At 41.5% G+C, this 23,399-nt stretch overlaps 1 protein-coding gene across 2 annotated transcripts; it reads left to right on the plus strand.

Annotated features, from left to right (window-relative positions):
* Positions 1-579: 579 nt before the first annotated feature.
* RCAN3 (RCAN family member 3) lies at positions 580-22,720 on the plus strand. 2 transcript variants are annotated; one of them, XM_033157769.1, is made up of 5 exons: positions 580-898; positions 8,695-8,946; positions 18,977-19,150; positions 21,216-21,387; positions 22,044-22,720. In XM_033157769.1, exons 2-5 carry the CDS (start codon positions 8,752-8,754, stop codon positions 22,250-22,252), a joined length of 750 nt encoding a protein of 249 aa, XP_033013660.1. In that variant the 5' UTR covers positions 580-898; positions 8,695-8,751; the 3' UTR covers positions 22,253-22,720. The 2 variants fall into 2 exon arrangements, with proteins under 2 accessions (XP_033013660.1, XP_033013661.1); XM_033157770.1 differs by having other exon boundaries at positions 8,699-8,946.
* The last annotated feature ends 679 nt before the right edge of the window (positions 22,721-23,399 follow it).

Here is a 23,399-nt window from a genome sequence, read left to right on the forward strand (position 1 = left end):
ACGGATCCCATTCGTAACCAGAGGTACCACTGTACTGTATAGAGAACTGAAGGGCACTGTTGGCATTTGATGGCATACACAATGTTAGAAGATGAGCAATTAAATAGTCCTGAGATTGTATGTTTGATGTTGTTGGGGCCAGTAATTCCACTCCCTGCAACCAGAAAAGAGGTTGCAGGGTAGGGGGGGGGCAGTTCCCTGCTAGTTTTCATTAAGTGACGATGCTAAGGTAACACCGTGTATGTCCTTCTGTGAATTGCCATTTCGAGATAATGCGCCATTAAGTATACGTGAAAAATGAAGGTGTGAAAGTGGTTGTGCACTGGGACCGGGAGTCGGAGGCAGGTCTCTACTCTGGACCAGTTGAACCCCGGTGAGGTATACCCTCCTCCACTCTACTTCCTTCACTGAAGGATAGGAAGAAAGGGTTGCTGAAGGGTAAATAAAATCCCGCCTTTTCTGCTCCACCCCGTGACCTAGGCTACCAACCACAGAGAAGAAGGGGGTCCCTCATAAGGGGGGGGGGGATGAACGCGCGTCTCCCACCCGTTCCTTCCTCCCCTGCCCTCAACTTCTCCTCTATCCGGGTCACTCACTCAAGTAAAGGGGGAGAGAGAGACGCGCATGCCCGAGAAGAAAACTGGTAAGCGCGGCCTCGAGAGCTGCGCACGGGCGCGGCGGCGCGCTCTGTGTCGGAGGAAGAGCAGCAGCAGCAGCAGCCGCCTCGAAGGGGGAGGGGCTCTCTGGGCTCTTTCCGAGGCGCTGCCGATCCGCAGGCTGGTCGTGCCTGGCTGGCCCTGAGCTCGCCTTCCTCTTTCGCGGGGCGGGGCGGAGGGGAGCCTGAGAGGAGCAGGGAGGCGCCGGTGGTCGCGGCTCTGATCCCGACGTGGAGGAGACGGTGAGTGAGGACGGAGGGAACCCGGGAGCCCATTCTGCCCTCGTTTTTTCCTCTCCCCCCCCTCCCACCACATCCCGGGTCCTTTTGCCCTTTCCCCCTTGCCATAACCCCCCCCCCAGGCCGGGTGTGGCTTCCTTGTCCTTCGCTGCCCTCCCCGCACTTGGTTTGAGGGGAGTCGTTGCTCTCCTCTCGCCTGCTTCCCCTGCATCCAGCCTCGGTCTCCTGCTTTCCTTTCTTACCGTCTATTGTCCATGAATACCTCCCCCAATTATTGCAAGCTAGCCCCCCCCCCGTGCCCCATTTTTGTGGACCCTCTTCCTCCTCCCCCCACCTCGACTGGTCCTTATCGACCCCTGTGAGGGGTTCGTTGTCAACAAGGTTTCTTCTTCCTCCTCTTTTATTTTTAATTTAATGCGCGCACCGTCATGCAGTTGGAACCTCCATGGACAGAGGCAGTGTATCTTTCACTACTACATGGTTTGGGCAGACGACAGGGAGGAGGAAGAGGAGGAGGCTGCTATCGCCTGCTTTCATGCCCTGCTTGTGGGTTTTCCCGAAGGCATCTCTCTTGGTCACTGATGGAAATAGGAAGCTGGAATAGGTGGACATCAGATGTGGTCCATCTTAGCAAGGGAGTCTTCTTATTACCATCACCTGCTCAAGAGACTGTTGTGTTTGTCCTCCTTCTCTGTTTCCTGCTCAACCTTGGAAGGGCATTGTGTCCTAAGCCCATTATTTTTGTCAGTTCTTAGTACCTCTTCCCAGTGCTGCTACTGGCTCCCTTTTCTGCCCCCCTTCATATCAAACCCCTTGGATCCTCTACTATTCCATTCCAGAGGAGATGTTGGCCTGCCCCTCACTTCCCCCACCCCCCACCTATGTGGGCAGCTGTGCCCTTCTGCCACCCCACCCCCCATCTCAGGAATCTATTGTCACCACCCCTTTTTCCTTTTGCTGTCTGCAAGGGGGTGGTGCCTTCACCTATTCCCTACTGTTGCCTCTCAACGGCACCTGCCTCTGTCCGCTCCCCCTTATTGCCTCCTTCAAATATGTTACCAATGCTCCCCTTCACCAGCTCCAGAACAGATTATTTTTCTTCCTCATTTTTCTCCTCTGCGTTGGCCTCACTCCTTTTTAATGTGCGTTTTCTGGCCTTACTTCTGCCAGGCATTTCTTATCCTGCTTATTTCCCCCGCTTCTAAAGCAACTTGTTGCCTTGCCTGTTCGCACACATCTATTATTCCTGTGCCCCCATCTCTTCTCACCAACCTTTCTATCCTCTTTTTGTTACATGTGCATCATTGCTGCTCTTTATTGCTTTTTCTGCCCTTCTCCATTGCTAAGCCAGTCATTCCCTTCTTCCAGTTGTCCACCTTCCTTTTCATTTTTTTTATTGTGCTCTTTACACCATTTAGACCTGCCTTATTGATGCTTCATTTACCACTGGTCACTCTTATCTATGTTTCTTGTTGACTTAGCCCTTATTTCTTGTACTTTCTCCTCTGTTCCATAAAGGCACTATGTGTGCCTCCGGTGTGATGGGAAACTGGTTTCTCCATCACATGAATGAGCCATGGCAAGTATTGGTTTTACCCACTCCCCTCTCCTGTTTGTGTGCTAGAAGAGGAGATTAGAAAAATCTGTGGCCAGTTTTAAACTCGCTCTGATGCCCTGTGATGTCCAATCTCAGGGCTCATCCACACTAATTTTCCTCCATACTTTCTAGGCACAGGTCCACGCTTTTCCAGTCTGTGTCCGAGCACATATATTTTTTTGCCTCACCACTTCCCCTGCAAAAAACTGCTCTTTAATGTTCTCTGCAATCCGTGGAAAACCCTAATTGCTGTTTGTTCCAATTCAGCATTAAAGAGCGGGTTTTCCTGGGGAAAGCGGTGGGGCAAAAGAAAAAACAAAAAAAACCCCCAAACCATCACACTCAGACACAGACCAGTAAAGGACAGGGCAGACGGTAGGTGTGGATGAGCCCTCAGAGTTGTGGCTTGTTTAGTGACATCAAGCCAGGATCATATTGTGGTTCCAGATTGTTGCTTGTTCTGAAACCATAGTTAAAGCAAACCAGTTTTAAACTGGCAGCAGATATTTCTAATTTCTTTCTGGCATTCTCACTGCCGCTTGTTCATAGAGTGAGAAACCAAGGTTCCCCATTACTTCTGATAGAATGATAATTCACTCTTCTCATCCAAAGAGGAGGAGGAAGAGGTGGTGGTGGTGGTAATGGATGGGGTGGGGATGATAATGTTTCCATTTGGGAAGAGGTGGAGTTCTTGACTTGTTTCAATTAGAATATATAATTTCCTCATTGATTGGTGTGGATGGGTTTGCCAGCACAACCAAGTATGCCATAGGCACATATAAATGGGTTCATTCTCTGTGTCCTCCATGAGGATCCAAAAGGTAAATGTTTGCCTTAAAGTGGAAATGGAAAATAATCTTTAACATCAAGCTACTTGCATTCATATACCAACGGATCTGTCCTTTGCAGTTTGGGTAAGCTTGCGTTTTGTAGCATAGGAATTAACTTTGGAAATGCTTTTCTGCTTCATCAGTTTACAGATTTTGCCTTCCCAAGTCATGAACATCAGAGTTTAAGCGGTGGTTGATTAAAAGCAGAATTCTCTGCAATGTGATTTGGAAATATGCCCTACTGTGTTCAGAGGGGATTGTTCCTATGTGTTTAGGATTGCAGCCTGAGTTTCAAACTGCTTCAGTTAGTAAGTGTTTGCCTTCATTCCCACCATTACTTTTTATAAAATCCTCTTCTTGCTTTAATTCTAGCAATGCAAATAAAAGATGCTCAGTAAAAATGTTTGACAATTTATTTGATTCCTCTAAAAATACCTTTTCTGTTCTTTTCTGTCAGCATCTTCTGTAGAACAACAGATTCAGTTTTACAAATTTCCTTATGTAAAACATACATTCTTAAGAGAAATGTACACTGTAGTGTTACAGAAGGAACTAAGTACATGTATAATTTTACCACATTACATCATAGATTATGAAAACTCCCTTGCTCATGCATTATTTTGCCTTTTCTAGAAGACTGTTTTAGCTTAAATTTAAATGTGGACATGTGCACTGTTTTCTCAGTCAAAGATTTAAATTGTTTTTCTGTGAAATTTTAAAATAAATAATAGAATGAATACCGGTATCTTTCCTTATAAGCCTAAGAACAGCTCCTTAAAGCTTCTCTTTCTTTGGATGTTGTTGATATAATTTTTTGTTTTTTCCCCCCAAGAAGTGTCCCAAAGCAACTTGCAAACTGATACAAACATTAAAACCAAGTATAAAAACCAAAATAACATGTAAAACACACACAGAGGCAGGTATAACTCAACCCGCTCCACCAAAAGATGAGTAAGAAAGTGGCCACAAACCATGTTATAATGATAGTTGTAGGCTGCTAAATAATAAGGGATATTCAATACCACAAAAATGCTATATGTTTTCTTTCAGTGCTGTGTGCCTTTTTACTTTTTAAATCTCTCTACTGAGAAATAGTAAATCAGGTCATTAAGCAAAACTTTTGTATTTCATACATGGTTTTGATTTTTAAATCTTAGAAGTACAATGAACCATTTACTGGTAATTTCAAAACTCCTTTGTGTATATTATTACTTTTTCTGTTGATGCACTTTCACACAGGTTTCACAACCAGTCCTCAACTCAAAGCAGTTCCATCAGTTTTTAGTTCTTCATTGCACAAAGATTACGGGCAATCTTTAAATGCATAAAATTCCAACCTCTTGATTCAGTCTATTAGTCATTTTGTTATATTATAAGAACAAAAAGTTCATGAGCCAATTTGTACCCAGTCATGAGTTGTGGTTCTCTTTAAGAAACTTGCAATTGTCAGTCTATTGTTATCTGTTTGTAAATGGAAAAACTGAAACAGAGGTCATTTAAGGTTACTTATGTCATCTCAGTTCAGCAGCCCATAAAGCTTGAAGCTAGTGTTCTGTTCTGTTCTGTACTGTAGCTGTAACCTCCTTTTCATCGGATAACGCAATGTATTTTGCTGCATTGTACGATAGATTTCTTCGTAGATCAGCATTTCTTTCTGTTGAAGGTCTTTTTACTAAAAATGTCACTTTGCAATCCTTGTTGTAAAGACAGAGTGTTACAGAAAGCAGAAAATGCTGCTCTTTAATCATAGCCTGATCCTTTAAGGAAATTATTTCAGTTTGTGTTCCCTTCTTCATCAGTGCCCCTCCCCTCTCAGTTTAAAGAAGATGCAATGCTGAATCGGGTTTCTAGTATTCTGTACTAAATTTCTCAGTTAGCAGTTGGACCACCCTCACCCAAACATTATGTGCTTAACATAAAAAAACTAATATGCAGTAAATATTTTGACTGCAGCGTCCTGCTTCTTGAGCACTAAATGTTCATGCAAAGTTAGCCTCTAAGCAGAAAGAACCCCAAGATTATTATTATTTTTAAAAACCTACTATAGTTAAATGGTATATAAATGGTTTAAATATCGTGGTTTAAAGAAAGTTCCTCATTGCTCTGCTTTCCTACTCATCTTCCAAACTGAAATGTTTGGGACTTGACTTGTGAAGTTACCCTGTCTATGGAATGATGATACTGCTACTTATTTCTGCTCTCTCTTACAAACAATGTAGTGCCCTGTATCATTCCTGAAACTTTTATTGACTGACTAAAGTAATGGCCATCTCATATTTTTAACATAAGGCCGTTTCCAGCCATTATAATATACAGTGGTACCTCGGTTTACGAACTTAATCCATTCCTGAAACCCATTATTAAACCAAAACTGTTCTTAAACCGAGGTGCACTTTCCCTAATGAGGCCTCCCGCCGCCGGTGCCCTTCCACCATTCGGTATCCGTCTGTAGACCAAGGTAAAGTTCGCAAACCGGAACACTACTTCCGGTTTTGCAGAGTTCGTAAACCAAATCGTTCATAAACAGGACTGTTCTTAAACCGAGGTACCACTGTACTTTTATGTATATAACTGAATGTTTCTGATACTTTTCTCCTCCTACCCCACCCTGCTCTGTCTTAGATATTTGGCACATTTTGGGCTTATTGCTGCTATACCAAAGGCTCCTGGTTTCCTGGATATATAGTCATTTTGATTTACTTTTTTCTTTTTCCCTAATATATGTATGACAGGGACGCGGGTGGCGCTGTGGGTTAAACCACAGAGCCTAGGGCTTGCCAATCAGAAGGTTGGCGGTTCGAATCCCCACGACGGAGTGAGCTCCTGTTGCTCGGTCCCAGCTCCTGCCAACTTAGCAGTTTGAAAGCACGTCATAGTGCAAGTAGATAAATAGGTACCGCTCTAGCGGGAAGGTAAACAGTGTTTCCATGTGCTGCTCTGGTTCACCAGAAGCAGCTTAGTCATGCTGGCCACATGACCCGGAAGCTGTATGCTGCTCCCTCAGCCAATAAACCGAGATGAGCACCACAACCCTAGAGTCGTCCACGACTGGACCTAATGGTCAGGCGTCCCTTTACCTTTAGTATATGTATTCCTGCACTATGGGTGAACTACTTCATATAGTTCTTTCCCCCTGTGCACAAACCAAGCTCCCACAATCCCTGTTGGAAGCCATGTATAGCAACAGGGCTGAGTGAGGGATAAAATTGCATGCCATAGCTTGTTCTCATTTCAGTCTGATATATATCGTGTAGACCTGCCCCAACTACAATGTAGCTAACTTACTGTTGTGATCCAGGGAAGGCCACAGAAGTTTGAAATATATTTTCTTTTCTTTGCCGTGTCCTGTGTTCTTTTTGTTTCATGACCAGTTATTGGAGTACTGATGATATTGTTGTGAGGCACCTTGAGAATGTGACAAGGCCTGGGGAGCAGAGAAGTCCCTAGTTTTTAAGTGTTTTCAAGCTTAAGTGTGGAACTCCACTGAATTATTGATTTGTGTATGTATGTTTTATGAAGCATATATCTTCATTTTGTAATTCTAGAGAATATCCAGCTGGCTGATAAAATTTGGGCAATAGTTTAAATGTACATTGTTGACTGTTAATGCACACCAGCCGAAATATTGATTAAGTCAATATATTTCTAAATATTTATTTATTTTCCTAAACATTGTTTCCTTGGAAATTGAAACCAGCAGAATATTGTTGTTGTTGTTGTTGTTGTTGTTGTTGTTGTTGTTATTTTGTTTTGTTTTGTTTTGTTTTATTAAAGGTTTTCTTGATTTACAAAGGTAGTGCAATGTCTCTCTCGTATTTTTTCCATGTAACATTTTTACAAATCAATTTTGTTTGTCGAGACATTAGGAAGAAAAGGGGGAAAGAGGTGGGTGGGGTGGGATGGGGTGACGATGTTCCTATTTTACTTAATATATGTAAGGTTTGGTGTCAGTGTTTTTTGTGCAGGTTCTCTGTTGTTCACTTGTGCTCCTTTGGTGGTGAGAGAGGTCAGGGTTGGCATAGGGTGTGATGGTTCATTTGTAGTTGGCTGTGGTAGTCTTTGGTTTCCTGTGTGAGTGGGGTGGGTGAGTGTTTTTGGTCAGGTTAGCCATATTGATTTGTATGCTGTCGGTAGATTTTTGTCGTTATCTTGTTGGGCTGTGTGTTTGATGAAGGGGAACCATACCGGGGTGAAGGCGTCTTCTATTTGTCCCCATGTCAGTTTCAACTTACTGGTTGGTTTTTTCTAGTAGGGCTGTTTCCCATACTACTTGGTACCATCGGTCCATGCTTACTCCTGACAGGTTTCTCCAGTGTCTGGTTATGATGTTTCTGGCTGCTGAGAGTAGGTGGGTTATGAGTTCTTTGTGGTGTAGGTGGGCGTTGTTGTCTTGGAAGATGTTTAGTAAGACTAGTTCTGGAGTGATTTCTATCACTCCAGCAGTATATTATTGAAACTATTTGCAATGCTTCTACAAACACCATTTATTAAGCTGATAGTACCAAACACATTTTGAATAACTTTAATTGTAAAACACAGCAATAGTAAGTACTTCTGTAAAGTTTTTTACAGTTTGTAATGTTCAGAGGGGTCTGCAATTTTAGCCTGGCCTGGGCCTTGCTAGCCAAGACTCTAGGACCAGATTTGCCCCTACACATCAGTGCCCTGCCAGCCTTTCCTGCAGGCTTACTGATTTCGCTGTTCCAAATGAGATATGCCATGTGCCTCATTAACAAAGCAACTAAACAACTTCCAACTTCTCCAGTTCTATCCTCTTGATTGTTTGTAAGAAGTAAATACTTCATTGTTCAGTAGCACTTATTTCCAAATCAGATTGCAGCCTCAGCATACTAATAAGTGATCCTGTTTAGCATCCTAGGTTTCTTCACTGACACTAGTGATCAAGATCTACGAGGCTCAGCTCTGGTTGCAAACTTTAGAGGGACCAAGGTACAGTGTGTTCACAGTGGTAGCTCTGCTTCTGTGTGGAACTTGCTTTCTGGAAAAAACTTGTCATTGCTCATCCTTGATGTCCTTTTAGAGACAGAACAAATAAATGTCATTCAGCTGCTTGTGAGTGCTATTTTGGCCACTCTAGTGATAAAATATAGTTTTGTATGAAGCTTTATCAGTCATCTGAATAGATAGAAACACAATTGTAGAGTTGGGAAGGGATCCTAAGGGTCATCCTAGTCCAACCCCCTGCAATTCAGAAATATCAAATAAACGACAAGTTCACACACTTGAAAGAATGGTTTCAGGTTGTTGTTTTTTAACTATCTTCCCATAGATCATTTTCCTGCTCATGATGACTAAACATTAAAACTTCAAGTAAGACAGTACCTTGCATTTCTCTTTTGTTTTCTCTTTAGGCAGACTCCTGCTTCACATCTGGAATACAAATTAAGGAAAGTTGCTTTGAGTGGACAATGATTAGAGATACAATGAAGGCGTGGAGTGACAGTCAGTCAGATCTTTACAGCAGTGACCTAGAAGAAGAGGAAGAAATGATTTTTGGAGAAAATGAAGAAGACTTGGAAGAGATGATGGATTTAAGTGACCTGCCTACCTCACTCTTCGCCTGTAGTGTTCATGAAGCAGTGTTTGAAGTTCAAGAGCAAAAGGTAAGACATGGACAAAACTAGTGTTGATCTATTAAAATGCCTGTAAAAAAGTGTGCCTTTTTATCTTACACAGGTAACATCTGATACAGTACAGGCAACTTTAAGTTCACATGACCCAAATACACATATGATATTGCTTTATTTTTTATGAGGGGCCAGATAAGAATAGATTATGCGGAAAGGGAAGTGAATGGGAAATGTTCAAGATTGTACTGAACTTTTCTTTAGTTCCAAACAGTGGTCTGGAAGAATCTTCTACAGCTTAGATGTTCAACTGGTGGGTCTGAATTGGTCTAAACCACAGAGCCTAGGGCTTGCCGATCAGAAGGTTGGCGGTTTGAATCCCTGCGACGGGGTGAGCTCCCGTTGCTCGGTCCCTGCTCCTGCCAACCTAGCAGTTTGAAAGCACGTCAAAGTGCAAGTAGATAAATAGGTACCACTCCAGCAGGAAGGTAAACGGCATTTCCGTGCGCTGCTCTGGTTCGCCAGAAGCAGCTTGGTCATGCTGGCGGGATGAGCGCCGTAACCCCAGAGTCGTCCATGACTGGACCTAATGGTCAGGGGTCCCTTTACTTACCTTTACTGAGTTGCAACAGTAACACTACCACCCAAAAACTAATATGGAAAAAATTAAGAAGTAGATCCTCAAATGCATGGTGTTTTGAGTACTACTTATTAAATTAGCCATGTGCATAAGAGTGGTTTGCTTGTCATATCTTGTTTTATGGGCACACATACAGTCCCTTTGCTCCTCCCTAAGATATGATAAACATTTCCCAGATTCAAACCAAAATAAAAAAATAAAAAATAAATAAAAATCCTTCCAGTAGCACCTTAGAGACCAACTAAGTTTGTTCTTGGTATGAGCTTTCGTGTTCATGCACACTTCTTCAGATATCTTCGTATCTGAAGAAGTGGGCATGCACACGAAAGCTCATACCAAGAACAAACTTAGTTGGTCTCTAAGGTGCTACTGGAAGGATTTTTAAATTTTTTATTTTGGTTTGACTATGGCAGACCAACACGGCTACCTCCCTGTAACATTTCCCAGATTAAACAGACAGAGAAGCTCCTTCTTATATTAAGCGCATCTTGTATGAATGCACATGTAGAATTTCCCTCTTCATTTCAATTGAGAGGACAACTTGTACCAGGTATGGATACTTGTAAATCAACCCACTCTTGCAGAAGCTCCATGTGCTTTTTAGATTACCTCAAAATTTTCATCTAACTTGCTCATAATTTTGTATTAACTACTTGTTTAGAAAGCAAAAATTGTGATTGCTATGTAAATAAAGAAACAAGAGTTGGCATTGCTTACAGTAATGAGCAGCAGTTGTATGGTTTATGCATTGCAATCCTATGCAATCCTTGCTGCGGTTGTTGAGATTTGGGCCAGTGTAAACATAGGATTGCAACCTTAAACACAGGAAGGCCAGTTTGTTTTGCAAACAATTTTTATGAGGTATCCAACATTTCAAGCCTCATAAATATCCCCACAGAATTTTAATAGCTTTCTGAGGGCTGGCAGAGCCTATTTCATTACCGTGCTGGGCACAAAGGGAGGATGGAGCTCTCCACACAAACACCCTTAGCCAGCTCACTCACCTGCATGAAGTACCTTGTTGCCTATAGCAAGGTTGCACATTTCTTTCTGAAGAAAACCAAGGCAGATAATGAAAATATCAAAGCTGCTGAATTAGTCACATACCAGGCTTTAGAATACGCCTTGGAACTTGGATTAGCTTCTATAGCATTTTAGAATGGCGCTCTCTGGGTCACCATAAGTTCCTATAATTTTGGCGGAATAGAATGCTTTGAAGAAACAGGTTTTATATAAGCAAATAGACCTCTTCCAAGAGTGTGAATGCTGTAATTGAGATCTGATCCTGAAGTTCTCGAAATCATTTAAATATTGAACTGCTTGCTAAATTCTTCTCCCTCTCTGTCATCTTTCTTTAAAACAAACAGATATTTATTCATGTAGAGAGAGTAAAACACTATTATTACTTTTCATTGTCATGGCAGTCATAGAGTAAGGTAGATCATGTGTAAGCAGGCATGTTTCCATGACAGCTCTGTGCAAGGCTGAATGTGTTCCTGTATTAATATAGGTTTAATTTTAATAATATGTGTTGCTGACAAAACATGGGTTTTTTTTCTGCTGGTATCAAGTGTTTTGTGAAATACTGGATTTTAGATAAGCTTTGTGTGCTGCAGATCTCTCATGGGGATTTTTAAAAAGGGAATAAAGACTTGCCTTTTAGTGTCTTCTTTTTTTCGAGTCTGTTTAAAATGTGATTCATCACAATTTAAATAGCCTTAATACTGTTCCCTAGAGTTGGATTAATCTTTCATCTGTTTCAAACAGAATATCTTAAAATTGCAAACATACAATAAAATTGAGTGTAACAGTTGTTGGGTAAGTATTTGTAAATGTCAAGACTCTGGAATCAAAGTTTTAAAAGCCCAGGCAGCCTGCTTCCTATTCCCTGCCACTTTCTCCCCACAGGCTGTAATTTAGGTTGACCAGAATTCCATCAGTCGGTGGGTGTTGGTTGGGTTCAGACACAATATTTCCATTCCAACAAACTATCCTTTTTTGCAAAGGTAATGAACACGTGGTCCCACTCCTCCTTCTCCCCCCCCCCAACACCTTTTCCTTGTATGTATGGAGTGTTTAAACCACAGTTTCTCCGTTGGGACATCACAATTTAACTGGGGAAACTGATTAAAAAATCAGGAAGTATCTGCAGCTGGGCACACAAGAAGGGAGAAGGGAGCTTGTTGTTTGTTCCTGCTCCGAAAAACCATAGTTCCTTGGAACTGAAATGTAGCTTCTGCAGCTGGCTGATATTTGTGATGCCCAAAAAAGCTTTTAAGCAGAATGGCGTCTATAATTTCACTGACTAAAACTGTTCATAATATGGTTCAGATACAAATCAGGCTGAATTATATTGTTCTGAATTATAGTTTCCAGTCTTGTGTTTCAGATTTTTTTTTTTTTGCAGTTGACAGAGGAGCTAACATGACCTTGAATGTTGAATAAACACCAGTTTTTCTTAATTTCTGATATATCAGGTGTTAGTGTTAACATCTGATCAGCATTCAGTTTTGCTGAAATAATGTTAGCAATAATAATAATAATAATAATAATAATACCCCGCCCATCTGGCTGGGTTTCCCCAGCCACTCTGGGCGGCTCCCAACAGAATATTAAATGCATTATTTTAAACATTAAAAGCTTCCCTAAACAGGCCTGCCTTCAGATGTCTTCTAAAAGTCTGATAGTTGTTTTTCTCTTTGACATCTGATGGGAGGGTGTTCCACAGGGTGGGTGCCACTACCGAGAAGGCCCTCTGCCTGGTTCCCTGTAACTTGGTTTATCTTAGCGAGGGAACCGCCAGAAGGCCCGCAGCACTGGACCTCATTGTCAGGGCAGAACGATGGGGATGGAGACGCTCCTTCAGATATACTGGACCAAGGCCGTTTAGGGCTTTAAAGTTCAGCACCAACACTTTGAATTGTGCTCGGAAACGTACTGGGAGCCAATGTAGGTCTTTCAAGACCGGTATTATTTGGTCTCGGCGGCCACTCCCAGTCACCAGTCTAGCTGCCGCATTCTGGATTAGTTGTAGTTTCCGGGTCACCTTCAAAGGTAGCCCCACATAGAGCGCATTGCAGTAATCCAAGCGAGAGATAACTAGAGCGTGCACCACTCTGGAGAGACAGTCTGTAGCAGGTAGCGTCTGATAAACAGCTGCCCTGGACACAGAATTAACCTGCATCTCCATTGACAGCTGTGAGTCCAAAATGACTCCCAGGCTGCGCACCTGGTCCTTCAGGGGCACAGTTACCCCATTCAGGACCAGGGAGTCCTCCACACCCGCCTGCCTCCTGTCTCCCCAAAACAGTACTTCTGTCTTGTCAGGATTCAACCTCAATCTGTTAGCTGCCATCTGTTTATGGAGATGTTTCCATAACACCATTCAGTCTTATGCACAGTCTTATACTGCAGTCTTGTATTATTCACACTTACCTGGGACATACTTATGGGTGGACATGCATAAGATTACACTATGAGAAACTTAAACCTGATAGTTTCAGATACCAAATTAAATATGGTGGTATTAAAGAATACAAAAGGAGTAGTTTTGGTGAGTGCTGACACACACACACACACATTAGAAAGGAAACATAATCTGCCAAGGAGGAGAAGAAATAGTGTAGTCTAGCATGTGAGGTATTTTTGCTCTGTTTGAGGCCGTTGGAGGCATTAAAAGATTAGGAAAGGAATCCAGTAGGGAAGATATACTATGCATCCTATCTAAATGAAGAAGAGCTCTCTAGAGTGAGAGATAAGCATCAGAAAGGTGACATTCAGAACTGCAGTGGGGTGGGGTGTGAATGCTTATAATTTCAGGGTCAGATGTATTAGGATTAGAGTTTATTAATTTCATAAAACTGCTTGATTGGAAAACAAACAAACAAACAGCAGTTTATAAAAAGGGAGAGGACTCTCAAACCATAGGGCCATGGGAGCAAGCCTGGGTGGGATTATATGTGTATTTTTCAGCAAGGTGGGGTGGTGGAAGTCTTTGCTGCCTCCTACAGTGCAGCAGGGAGGTTGGTGTGGTACAAATGCACCAGTGTCCCTGCCAGTACATTTGAACCATGAACCATAACCTCTTTCCTTCTGTCTTGCCATTCAACTTCCCAGAAAGCAGTGGCAACTCAGCTGCCAGGAGATCAGGTGAGTGCCACACCCTAACCATGTTATTAGCTATTGTTTGAAGAAGGAGAAAAAGAGAAACTGGTCCTGTCATAAAACTAAAAAACTAAAAAAAATGCACACAAGGAAAGTGGAATTGAGAGTAGGTCATGTGCAGAGATTAACACTTGTCTAATTTTCTTTGTTGTATATACAGTGTTGTAATCCACACAGAGTATCTGGGATTGAGCAGAATAAAAAACTGAAGATATTTATTGAACCACTATTGCTGAAAATGTGCTGTGCAACTATTGCATGTGTTGTGTAGCTAAACCCACACCACCTTCTAAAACTATTTTTTTTCTTATGTTTGACCTGCTTTTTTACATTGTAATGTAGCCAAAGCAAATTCCAAGTATATTGAAAAATGTACTTGGCCAATAAATTATTATTCTATTCTATTCTATTATTTTGAACATCCTTTGATTTTTAAATTTGAGAGAAATATATATTTAAGCAGGTTACAGAAGTTCCAACCTGTGGATAGATAGGTCTTGTCAATCCAACTGTTGCATTTTATCAGTTTTTAAAAGCTGGTCAATATCTGAGATTTCTAGTTTACTAGAAATGGAAGTCATGGAAATACTTATCTCTTCCTGCCTTGCATTCTGCGTAGAGCTCATCTGCTATGTAGCCAAGCTCTGTGCAGTTGTTGTTTCTGGCTCACTGCATAAAGCAAAGGAGGCAGGGACCCATCCCGGGAATGCTTCACTGCAAAAATAACCTGGTATGATTATTTTGGTCTTGTTTCCTATAATCCTTATTATCTCATCTCAGTAACTGCCTGATATGTTATCCCATAAGCCTGATCTATTCATTTGGCTGCCTCTGCATGTTCATTTCCCAATGTTCTGAAAAACATGGTGACTTAACAAAATTGTGCCTCCTTTGCACAAGGTCATCTTGGGCAAATGTGACCGGAGATGATGTAGTGCTGTGTGTTACACTGCATACTGTACTTTTATTTTATTGCAAGCACTTCTCTCAATTTACAATTCACAGCCCCCAAACCCTGACCTTGGGGGGCCCTTCTGTGCCAGAGTACTATGGCTTAAAGGGGGTTAAATAGTGAAATAAGATACTTATTTTTGGCAGCAAGTAGCCCTAGGCATCCATAAATGAAAACTTCTTTGCCTCAGTGGTTCCTGCAAGGGCATATTCAATTTTGTTGTTGTTCAGTCGTTCAGTCGTGTCCGACTCGTCGTGACCCCATGGACCAGCATATTCAATAGGTGTGTGTTTAGATTCCTGGGGCCCAAAATACACCAGGGGAAAACTAAAGCATCTTTCCATCCCCAAGAAAAGGGGCTGGCAACATGTTGTCATAAATCAGATATGCACATAATTTTAGAAGCAGCTTACTTAACAGCTCTTGGATAGAAGAGAGAATTATGTAATAGCTGATGTAATAACACTCCTATTGCTGCTTGGGTGGGTGATGATAAATGTAACTAACTAAAAGATGCCTGCTCTCATGAGGGGGTGGGTTGTTTCCTTAGCAGACCTTTCTTTTTCAAAGTTTGCACCCAGTGGAAGTGAAATAGTTCAGTATCTTTTTAAAAGGTGCTTATTTCCAGTGTGGTATGTTGAAGATGGTATGTTGCTGGATGGGATTTGGGGGGGGGGGCATTCTGATGAGGTTTTTATTACCTTGTTTAGTTGGAACAGGTTCTTGAATTAAATTTAATATGAAATTAAACATCCTTGCAGAGGTCAGTTTTATTGGCTTAAAGCAGGGGTGGCTAACCTGTGATCCTCCAGCTGTTGCTGGATATAAAACCGGTCCCTGACTATTGAACATACTGGCTGGGGCTGATAAGAATTGGTCCAACAACAGCTGGAGAGCCATAGTGTAACCATTATGGCTTTAAAAGTTTTGTATACTGCTATTGCATGCTGCTCTGTTTTAAGCAGAATTCTTGACTTTTTTATGTGTTGCCACTACAGCCTGTCTTCTCACTAAAATTTCTAAGAGTTGCAGCCTATTAGTGTAGACCGAGCATTGGGAACATCAGGCCTGTGACTCTCTCCAGCCCATGTCCCTCACTGACCCTGCTCCAAATCCTCAAGTTTTGTTTTGTTTTTTGCCTGGTTGGAATGTGTTATTGAACTGTGATAATTACTTATTCTTGTCTGGATGGAGGAGCAGCAGATAGAAACCTCAGACTTCCCTGTGTCTGGAATGTAGCCTGCTTTACAAAAGTGAGTCACATCTGTTGCTCTGCCCAGCTTTAGTCTCTCTCCCCCCCCCCCAGCCAGCATGTGGCCCTCAAGCTGAAAACCCTGGTGCAGTTAGTGTTGAGCAAGATGGACTAATGATGTGATGATATACTACTTGTGTTTTCTATCTAATGCTGGCTTCTTCTATGGAGCAATATTACCAAGTCCCTGATAAAAGAATATTTCATCTCCTAATGAATGTGTATCATGCTTGTCTGGTGCAAGCTCAATGTGTGTGGGATGCCTGGTCTCATACATCTGGATCCACCAGCAATTCCCATCTTTCCAAAATAAGCAGCCACAGATGATGGAATGGAAATGCATAGCTTCAACTCTGTTGCCTTCTCTGATTCATTAGCCTGACATTCAATTTTAAGTGAAATACAGGCAGGGAAGTTTTTAAACCTGTGGCCCTCCACATGTTGGACTCCAACTCACATCAGCCAGCATGACCAAAGGTCAGCGATAATGGGAGGTGTAGTCCAGTAATTTATGGAGGGCCACAGGTTTCCCACCCCTGGATTAACTCTTTACCCCCCACACCATTTTTCTAATCATGGGTGTCCCACAGGGCCAGGAGGGTATTCGAGTATCACTAGCATAATGTACTACCTGTGTGTACGATGCCAGTAAGTGGTAGGACCGTTTTGTTACATCACTAACCATATTAAAACATTCATCTACATATAAAGGGGGCTTTCTTGTTTCACTGCCCTCACAATTTGGGAACTGGCAGCCCAGGAGATGGCATTTTCTGTGGCAGCTGCTAAGTTGTGGAATTCCCTCACCACAGAGGTGCATCTGGAACCTTATGCAATTTCCTTCATGTGCTGAACTTGCAAATATCTACCCTGGCCTTTGGCATCTGACAAATATTTTTAAGACCCATCCTATTATTCTATTTCTTTTAAACTGGTTTTAATAGCTTATTTTTAAATTGCTGTACCTTGTAGTGAAGTGTGGGCAAGAAGTTGAATTAATAATGATAGTAATACATGTACAAATTGCCTGCCTGTTAGTAATGTTTTGTAAATATCTACATCTGTTGACACTATCGGATGTATGAATTGTTAATGCTAGATCCCTGCAGCTTTTCTAGCTGCCTCATGTTTAGTTCTAAACTTCTAGTAAAAAATGAGTCAGATGAAACTACTGTGGCTGCCTGGTGAGTCATCAGTCAGCAGAAATACAAGGTCATCAGTGAGATTGAACTCATTCAGAGGGATGGTGGCTTATTGAGTCCTATGAATAAGTTTGATTTTAAAAATACCAGTTCTAATACAGCATTTTAAAAACTATCAGTTGCCTTCCCATGTAAGTACTGTGGACACAACACCTACCGGTATTATTAGCTTTCAGTCACATTATTTACTAAAAAGTTATTCTTGAGAAAGACATTCTGAGTACTTAAATTCTCCACCCATTTGGAAAAACTCATTTTAGCCTTTTCATCTACAGCAGGGGTGGTCCAACATGCAGGCCGCATGCAGCCCGCAAGGCCTTTTTTGGCGGCCATTTCTAAGTACCAAAGGAGCGATGCTAGTGGCAATGGGAGTCCCAGCATCCAACTTCCTCCCCCCACTCCATTGGCCACCAGCAGCAACGAATTGCTGCACTCCAGCATCCTTGGAAAGTCCCGCCTCCTCAGTTTCCCTGCCATGGGTGCTCTAGGTGATGGGACGGCAGCCAGACTTTTGGTAGCGGGGGTTCCTCCTGATCGCTGTGGCAGGGGTTCTCAAATGGTGTGACGTGCCACACTAGTGTGGCAAGAGAGGATGGCAAGTGTGGTGGGAAGATTCAGAGACAATCCAGATAGGATTTTAACATTCCAGTGTGGTATCGTATCATATCATAAGATTATTTTTTGGATACCAGAAACAGTATCCATGTCTTTCTTCAAGAGCATTGGCTATTCTTCTACAATTCTGCATGACATATTGTTGTGAACAGGGATTTTCAACTCTGGCAGATATGAAAGATCCGAAGAGAGAAAGGCTTATTTGTGTTAATGAGGAGATGATAGTTTGTCTCAAATTAGACCTAATATAAATATGATTACCCAGCAAAAGTAAGATCACGCACCTCATTGAGTTTGCATACATCCTTAAGGTACATATTTAAGAGGCTTGCTTATAATTATACTTTGGAATGGTTTATGTTCTTAAGTAGCTGCATTGTTTTATACTTTCTGGATTTCCAATATCATATTATAAAGTAGTTTTGTTCTATGTTAGAAATCAAGCACTGCTAGGAATTGTTTCTTTTTGTTTTCAAATATATTTCTTACCAATAAAAGGAATGGTGTGGCGCAAACAAATTTTTATTCTGAAAGTGTGGCCCGGAGAAAAAAGTTTGAGAACCACTGTTAAAGGGGCGGGGGGGGGTAGACAAGACAAAAACAACAACAGGAGGCAAAAGAAGAGGCAAAGCCTCAAAATATCACTGAAAGATAAAACTTTATCAGTAGTAATAGTCAATGATCAATATATTTCAGTTGATGACAGTCTTCCTCAGGGGCACTTCACAAGATTAAGGTTCCATCAAATCAGAATTCAAATCCCTGGCTGAGAAAGGATTTGATTACCATAAATCACTATCTCTTGGCTTCAGTGCTTTATTTCATAGGATCCCTCTGCATGCAAATGAGATTATCAAATAGCCACAGATGAAAAGTTCAGTGTGAATGTAAAATCCATAAAAGGAAAACCCTGAAGGTGGAATCCCCCCCTTTGTTTTGAAGTATGAAAAAGCTAGTTAATTGTAAAACACTTTGCACCTTTTCATATCCTAGTATGTAAAAGACATTGAGATTGGCCACTAGATGGCCCTGCAAGCATTACATTATATACAATCTTTTGTTGAATATAACTCATATTTACATAAATATGAGAGAGTTGGTTTTGTTTTTCTACTGATGCTCAATACAGGTGTAGGTAGAACTCTACTAAAGAACATTACCAACTTGATTTTGTAGTGCTAACCTGCAGTAGTAAACTCTGAGGAACCTTAACAGCAAAAATGCTCTGTTTCAATCCCTAGGAACAGTTTGAAGCTCTCTTCTCAGTCTACGATGATCATGTTACATTCCAGCTATTTAAAAGCTTTAGAAGAGTAAGGATAAATTTTAGCAATCCAGAAGCAGCAGCAAGAGCACGAATAGAACTTCATGAGACGGACTTCAATGGGAAAAAACTCAAGCTGTATTTTGCCCAGGTATGCATGCATGCATGTTTGTCGAGATTTGTATCCTGTCTTCCTATCCAAGGTGACATCTCTCTTCCATATTATCCAGGTGTGAAGCATGTTATCTCTCTTACCCCTTGTGGATCATTTATTAAGCCTTCCATGTATTTTTCCAGTAGCAAACACTGCCTGTCTTTTGGACCTGTTCTGGTGGGTAGGACCAGAGACAAAAGTAAGCAGACAACAAATGTAATTTTTACCATTTGTAGAATAGCCTCATTTCTACATCCAGACAAGCAAGAGACATATAGATGACCATCAAGATGACCATCCAACCTCTGCTTAGAAATCTCCAGTGAAGGAGAGTCCACCACATTCCAAAGGAGTCAGTTCCATTGTCAAACAACTCTTACCATCAGAAAGTTTAGTCAGATGTTTAGTCAGAATCTCCTTTCTTGTAACTTGAATCCTTTGGTTTAGGTTCTACCCTCCCGAGCAGGAGAAAACAAGCTTTCTCCATCTTTCATGTCATCAGCCCTTTAGAAATTTGAAAATGGCCAATATATCTCCTCTTTAGCTTTTTTGCTGCTGCACCACACTTTTGACTCATGTTAAGCTTGGATCCTTTTCACATGAACTACTGGCAAACCAGCACCCCCCCCCCCATTTAATATTAGTGCAGCTGATTCTTCCTGCCTAAGTGTGGAACCTTACATTTGTCCCTATTTAAATTCATTTTGTTAGTTTGGGCCCAGTTCTCCAATCTTGAATCCCGATGCTATCTTCTGTGGCATTAGCTACCCCTCCAAGTTTGGTGTCATCTTCAAATTTGATGAGCATCCCCCCTATCCGTACATCCAGGTTATTCATGAAGTTATTGAACAACAATGGACCCAGGGCCGAACCCTGTGACACTCCACTTGTCACCTTTTTCTGGATGAAGAGGAACCATTAGTTACCTCATCCAGCCCATATTTTACCAGCTTCCTCGCAAGAATATTGTGGGTGACTTTGTCAAAAGCCTTAGTGAAATCAAGATACACTACACCCACAGCATTCCCCTGACCCACCAAGCTTGTAACTGTCAAAAAAGGAAATGATATTCATCTGGCATGACTTGTTTTTGAAAAACCTATGCTGGGTCTTAATAATCACATCATCTTCTAAGCAGACATTTGCCTGCCTCCAGTCTGCAGGGACATCACCCGGTCTCCAAGAATTCTCAAACATTATATATTATTTACCGGTAGTGGAACCCCAACCAGAACAGTTGGTGGCCATAAGGCTATGTTTTCCTTTCAGAAAGGAATGTACACAAGCCAGTATGTTCCTTACAGATGTTTTATGAGCTGCTGTACTTTGCTATAGAGGGTCAGGGCTCTATGCATTCAATGCTTTTTAAAAAAAAAAATGTAAAACTCTACCCTTAGAAAGTATTGTTCCTATGACCTGCATTTCTCTTACCTCATATAATTATTCATTTTTTTGTCTACTATTTGTGTTAATTTTATTCTAGCTTCCCTCCCACCAGCACTGGGCTTCTTGTTTGGCCATCCCTGGCTTTTTTATTTCATCAGAAATCAGTCATACACTTCACAGCCATAAGCGCTAGAAACATTATTGTAAAGAAGAAAATACTGCAGTCATATACCATATTCTTCCCTGCACACAATCACAGCATATGCATGACCCTGGATATAGTCATTTCATTAGTCATGAGGCTGGGGATCTATTACATGCTTAGCCAGTGATTCAGTGGATTGCTTTGAGCAGATCCCTGGCTGTAAAATTGCATGGTAGTGGTCTCCCCAGCTGCAATAATGGATGAGCTAAGAACTGAAAACCATTCTGTAGTGTATTCGTAGTGTAGGCATTTGATAAGAGCTTAATCAGTGTATTCTATACTGCTGGCATGGTCAATGTTTAACTAAAATAGCTAAAGGGAACAAAACTGTGCATTTAGTATCTGGATTCCTTCTCCAGTCAGTGAAAGAGGTTTTTGAATTGTGTATCTAGGCTAGAAAAACAGTTAAGAACTATCTTTCAAGAGAATAATGTCCTTCTCTTACTGTTTTGACTGCATTTGTTTTCTCAGGTTCAGGTGCCCAATGAAGTGGGAGACAAATCTTACCTCTTGCCACCACAGCCTGTCAAACAGTTCCTGATATCGCCACCTGCATCCCCACCAGTAGGATGGAAGCCAAGTGAAGATGCCACACCCATGATAAACTATGACTTGCTCTGTGCTGTTTCAAAATTGGGCCCTGGTAGGGATGCTTTCTTTCTGCTTTGCTTTCTCCACTTCTATATTAGAAAAAATGGTAACGGCAGGCTTGTAAATTGCCACTTGCCTGGTAACCTGTGAGAAGTGAAAATGGTCCCGAGGTGACTATAAAAGGAAACTTTTTTTAAAAAAAAAAGCTATGCTTTGTTTTGGGACCACAAATGACTGATATGAGTGAGGGGTGAGGGGGCTACCATAAACATCTGCCGTCTAATAACTTTTGTGAACTTTTTTGTCTGCAATAGACTGCAGTAAAGGACTATAGCTAAAAAAGAATAATTTTGGCACAAAATGTAAATGGAATTCCATAACCAGAAAACTTAAGATGTGAAGTTGGAATGGATTGTTTAAAATTTGATTCTGCACACTTTGAGCAGATTGTTGGCAGAAGTTGGAAGTTGCTTTGTTTGTGAGGCAAACTTATGGAGGCAGTGAGAGATTATGCCAGGGGTAAAGGGACTGGGAGCACGTGATGTTGAGTAGGTCATTTCTACTCAAATTGTCCTGTAGTTTTGATATGCGGTTTAGCATTTAAGAACACACACACACACACACACACACACACACACACACACACCTTTTATAGTGTGCTGTCCACTATGCTGATACAATAATGCTGTAATTTGTCCTACCCTCTAGGGGAGAAGTATGAGCTTCATGCAGGAACAGAATCCACTCCCAGTGTCGTCGTCCATGTGTGCGAAAGTGAAACAGAAGAGGAAGATGAAATTAAAAATCCCAAACAGAAGATAGTGCAGACGAAGCGTCCGGATCCACCACCCACATTAATAAATGAAACAAAAACTCTTGAATGTGCGCTAGAGGTAGGGGGTGGGATGCACTACTGAATTTGAGGCTCTCTGATAACAGCAGTGAGTGGTAAATGTTTGCATTGCTGTGTGACGCATAACAGCAGAAGACTTCTCTTGTAGTCGTCTCGCATCAGAAAGACTATAGATGCCAACGTTTTGAAGAGCACTTTAATTTTAAGGTTAACTCCCAAGATGTAGCAAATCCACTGGGTTTCAAGTCCTAGAATACTAGGAAGGTGCCATTTTTGGAATGTGTGTTACCATTTTCTTGGTGTTCAGAAGGCAGAAAGGAACTTGGCTGCTGCCATCTCTATATGGGTTACCACATGGTTTTGTATGTGAGTCTCATGTATATTTTTGTGTGCTGATGTATAACATGATCTGAGTAACATGATGTTCTAAGTAATATATTGATGAAATATAAATGTAATGTACAATGTACATTGTTATCAGTAGAAAAATCTCAAACTGGTTTGGGGTGATAGAACCAAATTTCCAAACAGGTTTGCTTTTGTGATTTTTGTTTTTCCTTAGAAATGCCATAGTTGTGTGTGTTGAATTTCAAGGTACTCTTTTGAATTGACGTGAGGCAAAAGACAAAATTGGAACTCTAATTGGTTGTCTTTCTGCTCGTTGCACCTATGAAATGCAAACTAGGAAGCTGCAGATTATGGACTGACTCCCTCTTTGGCCCGTGTCTCCTAATTTTTCTTAGCCTGTGTCTGTCTCCAGCTGTGTCTGTCCCAAGTGCAGGATTTGTTTTCTGTGTTTATCTTGTATCTCTAGCAGCAGGATTCATACAGCCAGGAAGGATCCTACATCCATATGGCTCTTCACAAAGCTTAGCACCAGAGTGTTGCACGTCTTGTCCATCCAACTGGATTCCTCAAGTGGATTCTCCAGGATGTGGTATGCAAAAGTGCAGTCACCCCCTACAGCAGTGACAGTGTAGATGTGCCCCTGTGCAGGTCTGGAAGTATATATCTCATTTTTCTTTTCCCCATTCCCTCCTAAAGGCTCAGACAGGTTTGTGCCCCTACATAGGGTGGATTTGATTTGATTTAAATCAAATCAAATCAAATCAATTTCAATCACTAGTCAGTAATACTTGATTTAAATCACTTTTTTACAGAAAGACTCATTCTTGCTGGTATAATCTTAATATTTACAACCAGATGAAGGT

The sequence above is a fragment of the Lacerta agilis genome, chromosome 8 (assembly GCF_009819535.1).
Source record: "Lacerta agilis isolate rLacAgi1 chromosome 8, rLacAgi1.pri, whole genome shotgun sequence".
NCBI classification, from domain to species: domain Eukaryota; kingdom Metazoa; phylum Chordata; class Lepidosauria; order Squamata; family Lacertidae; genus Lacerta; species Lacerta agilis.

What these genes read in the sequence shown, in the direction of transcription:
- RCAN3 (XM_033157769.1), top strand. Translation starts at nt 8,752, where the DNA reads ATGATTAGAGATACAATGAAGGCGTGGAGTGACAGTCAGTCAGATCTT. An exon ending in TTGAAGTTCAAGAGCAAAAG is followed by an intron (nt 8,947 to 18,976) that starts GTAAGACATGGA and finishes TTCAATCCCTAG; the next exon opens with GAACAGTTTGAAGCTCTCTT. An exon ending in TCAAGCTGTATTTTGCCCAG is followed by an intron (nt 19,151 to 21,215) that starts GTATGCATGCAT and finishes TTGTTTTCTCAG; the next exon opens with GTTCAGGTGCCCAATGAAGT.